The sequence below is a fragment of the Anneissia japonica genome, unplaced genomic scaffold, assembly GCF_011630105.1.
Source record: "Anneissia japonica isolate Jap-2015-1 unplaced genomic scaffold, ASM1163010v1 scaffold284991_len216595_cov187, whole genome shotgun sequence".
Classification (NCBI taxonomy): domain Eukaryota; kingdom Metazoa; phylum Echinodermata; class Crinoidea; order Comatulida; family Comatulidae; genus Anneissia; species Anneissia japonica.
Genome location: NW_022758676.1, coordinates 74,843 through 84,228, shown reverse-complemented (window position 1 = coordinate 84,228; position 9,386 = coordinate 74,843). Strand labels below are relative to the sequence as shown.

The window sequence follows — 9,386 nt, the reverse complement described above, 5'->3', positions numbered from 1 at the left end:
AAAGATGTAGTTTCATGGCTAAAGAGTGTGCTTCCTAAGCTTACATCTGTATATTTAAGACACAACAATGCTGGCTGCTACCACGTCCTGTACAACTACACTACTGTACTTGTAACAAAAGAAATTGCTGAAAAGACGAGAGTAAATGTGCAAATTTATGCAAACGAAGTTCATGTCATTGAAGATGGTTTTAAAATGAAACATACTTTAGAATCAGATAGACAGTAAAAGGTTGTTCCTACCTTCTCAAATGTTGCAATATATTAATACTGCAAGTGGGATGGTATAAGCCTTCTTAATAATTTTGAATTTACAACTACAGGCAGAGGCGGATCCAGGGATGTCCAAAAAGGGGGGGGGGTGACGAAAGTTGGGCTGATCGAGACAACACTGTCCTAGGGGGTTTGGGGGCAGGTCCCCGCGAAATTTATGTATTCTAAACGCTCAAAAATACCATTTGAGGTGTCTGGGCTATAATTTTTTTCTTTTTCTTTATTTTTTTCTTTCTTTTACCTCCCAAAAGAGGGTGGGGGTGGGGCCGGGCCGGCAACCCCCTCCCCCTAAATCTGCCCCTGACAGGGGTTTGAGTATAGAGGGCATATGACATTTGACCTGGTTCAGAAAGTGGAAAACAAATTTTAAAGATACCATAGTGTCTTTTGGTGTGCATGAACCACCAAAACACAATGGAATTTTTAAAGAAATGATCACTGCAAAGGTGTCTGATCAACCTGTTCGCCAACATCTACCAGTCTGTGCACAAGGCCAACTTAGAAATGAAAGGATACGTCTAATAATTATTTGTTTTTCTGTCCCGAAGATGGATTTATAAAGTCCTACATAAGCTTTTGTAGGCCTACAAAAATCAGATAGTTACAGGAACACTTGAATACAGACATGAGAATCAAACACTGTTGGACAAAGCAGAATTAGGTTATGCTGAAAGGCTTTCAACTGACACTTGCATATTCCCATGGTAGCATTTTTATTTTCTAATGTCTAATCTTTTAATTAAATTTTCATTTGCTCCAAAAGCCACCAGTCGACTATTATCTGCCATACAATTACATTACATTTATATTCATTAATATATATTTTTTGCGATGGCCAAAAAATCATTAAAAAAATTAAACAAAAGATCAATGTAGCAGAGTAGTACAAATGGAGCCATTGTTGGCAGAAGACGGATAGACATTTAGAGAAAATGGAAGAAGGTTTCAAACGTTTAGTTCTACAAGAAGGCGGTAAGAAGGCTGATTGTTAAAGCGAGATAGATATTAAAGAATGTGATCATAAGACTGAACAATTATGCAAAAAGTGCATGGAGTGAAATATTTAAATCTTGTGTTGTACCATGTGCTATATTTAGCAAATAGGTGTAGATATGAAGAATATGAAGAGTAATCTGATAGAAGTTTACTGAAAAGATATTCAACACTTATTAAATACGCACCTTCACACTCAAAGAAAACAAGAAAAGACACGAGATTTTCCAGAAACAACAAATAATAATAACGATTTTTTTTAAAAAGCGCAAACAAAAAGAATATATTCAAAAGAAATTCCAAATAGTCAGTGTCAGAGAGGTTGAGAAAAACATGAGAATAGCTAGGAACGACAGTGAGTTATCTAAACCATCAGAATATCTGAGCAAAAGATGTAAAGCTATTAGAGAAATGTTAAGACACAGTAGTACTCTATAGGCTAAAAAACTGTTGACGAGTCAGATGAAGATATTCTTTAAGCTGCCGAAGAGGAATCGCAATAGATAACCTCCAAATGCTTGTCCACGAAACAGTTAATCTTTAACATCCAATTGTATATGGCAAAATTAACTTTTCATGGCCAATTCAACAATTAAATTGAGTCTTCCTAAGTTGAAAATCATAACTCGTCTTTGAAAGCGAATTTATCATGGATTCAGAAAGTTAAATTAAGTTGTTTGCTTTACATGCAATGCAGTATAATATTGAGAACATACTTGAAATAAACCTGGCAACACATGTTCTTGTAATAGTCATGTATATAGTAATATTATGGTTACATGAATTAGGGCCTATATTTTATATTATAGCATTTTCCGTACAGTAAACAAATGTATATTTACAATATTTTTTAATGAAAAACTGCTGCTTTTTCTGCCAATACAGTAACGCATATTAATAAACCTTACAACACATTCCTTAGCATGTTGTGAAACTAGTCAGAACTATATTTGTTATGGTTAATGAATTACATTATATTTTATAGCGTTAACTGTTTTCTGGCAATGCAGTACAAAATTAAGTTTTAAATTACTTGAAATGAGCCTAGCAACACATTTCTTAACATGTTGTTAGACTGTTTATGTATTTATATTAACATTATTTTGAAATAAATTTACGTTGATTTTAGTGTTATCCATTCAGTAAAAAATGATATATTTATATATAAGGTCAAATACATCATTAAGTGATGTGAACATTTCTTTAGAAGGTGTGAGGAAATGGGCATTTAATATCAATCTTGCCTCACGTTTTTGAAGTTTATAGTCAATTTGTCAAGATCATTAACAAAACGCTTATGACCAAACACTGCTACAATATTCAAAATGTGGTTGAACAAGCGAGGGATAAAGTTTATTTAAAGTATTTATTGATAAAAGGTCTTATACGCTTTAGGATTGAAAGAGTTGCAAACACTTTCTTGAGACACAGTTTTCACATGATCATGCCAAGCTAACTGGTCATCAATAACTACACCAAGGCATTTAAATAAACTCTATCTAGTTGACTGCCACATTAATGTCAAGATCAGATAATCGGCGGTGTGTACCCAAAAGCATAATTTTAGTTTTCTCAATGTTTAAACTTTATTCTTTTTTTATCCAAAAACAAATGTTTTGTAAGTCTTCCGAAATTTGTTTTCAATATTTCTAACACTTTTATCCGTAACAGATATTGTGGTATCATATGCAAATAATGATATACTGCTATGAGAAATAACTTTAGAAAGATCATTTATAAGAAAAAGACGAGACCCTTAAATTGACCCCTGTGGTACATCTACTGATAATAGGTTGTGATATCTTACCATTAAAGCAAACACTCTGTTGTCTATTTGACAAATAAGTTTTGAACCATTTAAGAGTCTTTATTATTTATTCAGATAAAAATATAAATTCAAAATTGCAAATAAAAGAGTTTATAAGTGTATTATAATAATTGCTTAAAAATAAAAAGAAAAACCACCAAAATTCCAGAAATTCACAACACAAACGTAAAAAAAAAACAATGGATAAAAAGCACAGCACCAGACAAATAAAAAAAAAATTAAAATGATAAAAATGGAAGAAATAAAAAAGGCATAGGCCTATAAAAAACACATTAATTAAAATTGAATTGAATTGTCTTATCGTAACAAACTTAGGAAATTAATCGAGTCGACTTAGACAACTATATTAAATTGACTGACAACAACAAAAAATCTAATAATGAGCAATAACTGAATGGTTTTGATCAGTTATTGGAAGATAACTTAATGTAATGAGAAATTCACTACAGTACTTTTCATTTAATATTTTAGGGATTTTACCATAGACAGCATATCTCTGAATTATGAGTGAAGCATAATCACATTCATGGATTAAAATTAACATGCTTTAAAAAATCTATTTTAAAACTTTGCAATAGTCAAGGCATGTCATTACAAATATTTAAATGTATTTACTGTATAAATGAAAACAAAACAACACTGTAGCACCAACATTCATCTAAGGCGATACCCATGATGCATTCAATATTTTATGTGGTGGCGCCAGTTGAGGGCTGGAGCCAGGCATTGGGAAGAACAGAAACCTCCAGTCGGGGAGCTCAAACCCATTCATCAAGGAGGAAAAAAATTTCTATGTAGTTTTCAGAAGCAGATCCAGAGAAAAATCTGGGTAGAAACCATGCGACGAGCAAAGCACGGAGCTTGTTTTGGAGTACAACTGATTTAGGGATTTTAAAATTGTTGGACCTTCTTGGGATTTGCCACTGAGTGGCCACTGGTCACTTTTACGCTCCCGATGAAGATTTCGGCCACCCCATTGGACAAATCATGGCACCCCCACTGTTGCAGTATATTGGATTTTCATTTCACATTTGTTAGCAAAATATATAATTCACATGTTCTGGTTGTTAATACAATGTAATCACACAGTATATGCTAGTTACCAACCCTTTAAAAACCAGAGTTATTATAACAATGCTAGAGTGATTAGAATATAATGCTTGAAACTGAAACAGAACTTACACCAATAAACAAGTTTAACTTTCAAATTTTAATCTTTTTGGCACACAAGATTTCAGGGGTCCAAAGTCCACTGCAAGTAGCGGGCATTTCCCGGAAATTGGGAAGGCCTCCCCCACTCCTGCAAGCAAGCAAGAATCTCCCAGAAAATAACCCATCTCCTGCAAATTAACAACATTTGCATGTTTTACAAATTTTTACTACAGTATTATAAATTGTTTTCCAAGAGTCAGTGCCAATGGGTATCACAATGCACAGCAAAATATAATTTGATGAGTTAAGAAAGCTCATTCAAACAGGACTCACGGATTTGGATTCTTCCAACTTGGTACCCCTGAGATTTGTTCAAAACAAACTGTGCGGATAAAGAACAGACAATATTAATGTGACATGTGCTAACCCATACTGGCATGACAACACTAGTCGCATATGACCTTGGCAAGTTTTTCGTTGTGTACGGATATGCAATTGGTATCGCCGACATTCAAAACCGGTACTTAACTCTCTAGCATTCTTATAAAAACTTTTTTACTACATAATGCTACATACATAATTTGAATGTTCTTTCACTCTGGGTCAAGAAGAAAGAGCAGATACCGAAAAACATTAATGTCACCACACCCTCCCCAAATGCATAGCTCTACTCACTACAGATGCATATTTATTGCATAGGTAGATATATAAAATTAACTTTTAACAAAATATATTACATCTCACCTTCTCAGATAAATTTAAAATATTTAAATTACCAAAATAACATTTAACTTTCTATGAAATGTTTCTTCGCAGTATGAAATTTAAGATTTACACGTCAACTGCTAACTACGAGCATACACACGTCACTAAGTGTCACTGAGGGCACCAATATCAGCATTACTGTGGACAATATAAGCCTATCATACTTTTAAATTAAATATGCTAAGATCCTACTCAGCTCGAAAAGTGGGGGAAATGTACAGTAGCTCTTTTTTCCCCCAACTTTTTGTCATTAATCCTTAAAATCCTTTGAAAGTTTGAACTGTATAAAATGTCTAACAAACAAATTATACCTTGGTTGGCATATGAAAACCAATCACACAATGGACGTTTCTGAGTGTAAATCAAACTGACCAATCAGAAATATAATCTGACAACCCCTTCAACAATTTCTCTACAAATGGCTGTTGTTTTCTGGGATCTTAACTACGATATCCAAAGGCGAGTTAGCCCTGCCAGCCAATGTGCTAAAAATAATAAATACTGTACTGCATTTACATATCTTTTAAATATTTTTCTTAAGAATACAAATTAAATATTAGGAAACAAACCTTAAAATATATAGCATGGTTGTCATTCATAGGTAACTGTAAACTGTATATTAAATATTTTATACTGCATTCTTCTTAAATATATTTCTTAAGAATATGTGTTGAATAACATGGTTGATGTTGACAAAGAAAATACTATATAAAACAAAGTTGAATTTTATACTGCATTGCTAAATTGTTACATAAGGTTCCTTAAGGATACTTTTTAATTACTATGAAACAAAACTTAATTAATACAATGGTTGTTGTTGACAAAGAAAGTACTGTAAAACTTGATTCTTATTTTAATTTTTTCTCATCTCTGTCCAGATTAAAAAATGTTCTTTGACAAAAAACTGTTGTATGCCCATATATAGTCCTCATACGCCTATATATGGTCATGATGCGATGCCATCATGACCATATTTAGGCATGTCACGTTTTTCTCAAATAAAATTTTAATAGGGAGCTTTCGATTGCACGACGGCGGTACGGTAGGACGTAGAGCGTAATGGCATTACTAAAAGTCATTTGTGTACGCGAGAACGTTAGTTCTCCCTGTCGCATGGATTCTAGGACGCAATTTGGCCAAATCTACGTACGCAGAAAACGTTGGACGTCTGGTAGGATAGTCACGAATGACTGATTCCTTTCTATTATGGCTTCGTTGCTCAAATCGAAAGATCCCTTCTGTCACATTGAATACACACTAAGTTTTCATAATTATAAAGCTTGCAAGGTGTTTTTTAGGCAAGAAAAACAAAATCCTGGTGGCGCAGCAATTGAACCAAGGCAATTCAACAAAAGGACGCTCATCTCCTCGAGCAAACATCTCCTTGTGTGAACATCTCCTCATGCTAACATCTCATTGAGCGAGCATCTCCTCGTGCGAACATCTCCTCGAGCGAACATCTCCTCGCACAAACATCTCCCTGCGCGAACATAGAGCATGCATGTAGGTGTGTGTGATGCATAGAATTTCAACGACAGAGTTAAAATGTTCAAAGATGAACATCTTTATGTTGAATTGCCTTAACTGAACCAAGTGCACTTGGATTAGAAGACAATCCACCAGCCTGCAGCTACTCATGTAGGATTATTTTATATATTAATTACCTCTTTTGATCATGAAACTGAAGCTTTAAAAGCATTAATACTTTAAAGATCAAATCATTTTTAATATTGAGTGCTAAAACAAAATTGTTAAAAATTATTACAGTATGTTAACCAATTAGATCACAAAAACTTGAAGACCTAATTAAAAAATATTTTAATTTCACTCCAGTTTTATTCAAAGGGTGTGATTGAGGTACAGTATCATACCAAAATAAAGGTACGATGGGGGCGCTGTCATTATGGCTGACACAATAAAAAGTATGAAAATGAGGCACAAAATACAAGAATATTTTTCTGCACCATTTTCTGGGTATTTCCCAATGTGAAAATACTGCAGTACCCACCACTTCCCCACCAAACCCTCCGAAAAAAACAGAATGCAAGAGGACAAGAAAATTAACCCAATCAATATGGTGAACCTCCATTTTTTAACATGCACGATTCTTTCAACCATGGAAACAATTTTGCAATATGCAATCCTTTTCATTATTTAAATTGAAGATTTCAGAAGTGATCTGAAAAGTGTCACTTTACTGTTAGATTCTGCATAACCTTAGCAACTTTTTCAACATCATTTTTCTGTACATCGTTCACAAGCTTGATGTCATCAAGAGATTTTGAACGCCTGCGTCGCGTAGAACGGACGCAGACAAGATTTGAACGGTTACCATTCTCAGTAAATATGACATCATCATCTGTTTCCATCCTTGTAACATCGTATTTAGGTTGATAATACGGCTTGTTGAAATGCTTCCTAAAACGCCTTTCCCGAGTTGCTCTACCAAGGTTCTCCTGGCTCTCCATTCTTGAACTACTAGGACTCTTCTGAGCCTCATCATTTTTGTTGATCAAGCCTTGTTCTGGAACATATTTTATGGGACCTAAGCCTGTAATGAATGCTGGATTCATTCGAACAACCTGATAGCTGGAACTTGAAGCAGAAGAACTTTTTTTAGATTCTCGTTCTTTTTTTCGACTTTTCTCCTGTAGAAATTGTTTACGACTGTCTGTAACAGCACTGAGCATGCCCAGTTCACGCAGAGCATTATCAACATTCATATCTGTGACTGTTTTCTGGTACCTACAACAAAAAAAAAATGGTTGGGTTGATAGCTAGCAACTACCTAGCAGCAATGTTTTACAAATATACTGTACCATATGTCCATTCTGTCCACAGTCAGTATACACTAATAACTCTTTCTACAATAATAATAATAGTAATAATAATAATATAGCTATAACTAGGCTTATATATGTATGTTTACTGTACATTATTCTTGACCCTGTAATATTCTTTGTAACAAGACCTAGGCCTAGTAATGTATCATGCCATTATACTGGCGCGAAACCCTTATGTATGTAAATCTTAGGCTAAGCCTAGGGCCTGGGTAGCGGCCAATGTAGATACCGCCATGGTCTAGCTGTCCTTTTGGTCAAAGCTAAACACTGAAATAATATCCACCAGCCAACCATGGATGGCTAGTCAGAGCACCATTCCGCCCTTCTCAATTCCAGTACTTTTTGTTTGTTGTAAAATACGATGTTAAACTTTCCTTCATTTTTATCAATATACGGACTAACATTAAATTACCTCACCTTCTATTTCATTTAGTTTCTATCGATTTCCCGGCAAAATACATTGATTTTCTTCTGGTTTGGAAGGCTTGTTGTCAACCCCTCAGACAACCAAATCCATGTATTTATTGATGACTACACACACCATGGTGAATGAATGTTTACCTGTATGGCGCCCTCTCATTTAGGACCTAACAAGACACAAGGGTAACATTTTTTGGGTTAAATTACGTAAGTTTAGTTTAATAGTACTGTAGCTTATAGAAATAAATGTTGATCAAATGTATATTTCTTCGTCTTCTATATTATTTCTGGGAAAAAATACACAATACAGTTATATTTATACTGTACTCTGTATTGCTTAATAGACCAGGCCCCCTATAATACTTTTGTTCATTTGTGTGGAGAATACATAATTACAACACACAAACAAAATGTCAGCCCCCAAGATGTATCTTCGAAGATGATGGTATTCGTACAAAAGTTTAAAATTTACTTTAAATGTTGACATATTTTTCGTTTCATGGAACTAGCGAAACATAAATAAGGTGTGAGGAATAGAATAAAAAGGGTAAACATGGATGATGACAGACGAGCAAGCGGGGTTTTGCTCCTTAAAAACTTAAAATTGGCATCGCACTCCGTTCTTGAGTCAATGCAGGGGAGATCCAAATGCCCAAAGTGCAAGGCATCGAGAAAATATTATTGCTATACATGTTATATTCCTTTAGATGAAATTAAGGATAAGGTACCACAAGTCAAGGTAAGTACTGTACAGGGGTGGCGCTAGAGGGGGCTGGGGCTATAGCCCCCCCCGTCGGGGAAGCATAGCCCCACCGTCGGGAAAGACGATAAATTTTGTCGGGGAACAAACAAATAAAAAAAATATTTACATGTAATATTCGTTTAGCCACCATATTGTTTGTGTTAACTTTTCATCACAACAACAACCACAATAACAATAATAATAATAATAATAATAATAATAATAATAATAATAATAATAATTCAATGAGACTAATTAAAAATAATTTGCGTTCTGTTATGACAAATGCACATTTAGATAGCCTCATGATGGTTGGAATACATCGTGATAGGTGAAGCAACCTCGACCATGACAACGTGGTTGACAGATTT

General features: G+C 34.4%; 2 protein-coding genes across 3 annotated transcripts in view; one reads left to right on the top strand and one right to left on the bottom strand.

The window, feature by feature from the left end:
- Positions 1–4,288: 4,288 nt before the first annotated feature.
- LOC117125309 lies at positions 4,289–8,423 on the bottom strand. Its single transcript, XM_033271775.1, has 2 exons — positions 8,271–8,423; positions 4,289–7,755 (listed from the first exon to the last, which is right to left on the bottom strand). Exon 2 carries the CDS (start codon positions 7,731–7,733, stop codon positions 7,200–7,202), a length of 534 nt encoding a protein of 177 aa, XP_033127666.1. The 5' UTR covers positions 7,734–7,755; positions 8,271–8,423; the 3' UTR covers positions 4,289–7,199.
- Positions 8,424–8,660: 237 nt separating this feature from the next.
- The window catches only part of LOC117125308 (DTW domain-containing protein 1-like), a 7,883-nt gene continuing 7,157 nt past the window's right edge, over positions 8,661–9,386 (top strand). Inside the window, exon 1 of one of the 2 annotated variants that reach the window (XM_033271773.1) lies at positions 8,661–9,012. In XM_033271773.1, coding sequence (XP_033127664.1) covers positions 8,827–9,012 — 186 coding nt within the window. In that variant the 5' untranslated portion in view covers positions 8,661–8,826. The remainder of the gene's footprint in view (positions 9,013–9,386) is intronic. The other variant, XM_033271774.1, reaches the window with a different exon arrangement.

Excerpts from the sequence above, each read along its gene's own strand:
- LOC117125309 (XM_033271775.1), bottom strand. The coding sequence starts at position 7,733 with ATGAATGTTGATAATGCTCTGCGTGAACTGGGCATGCTCAGTGCTGTT.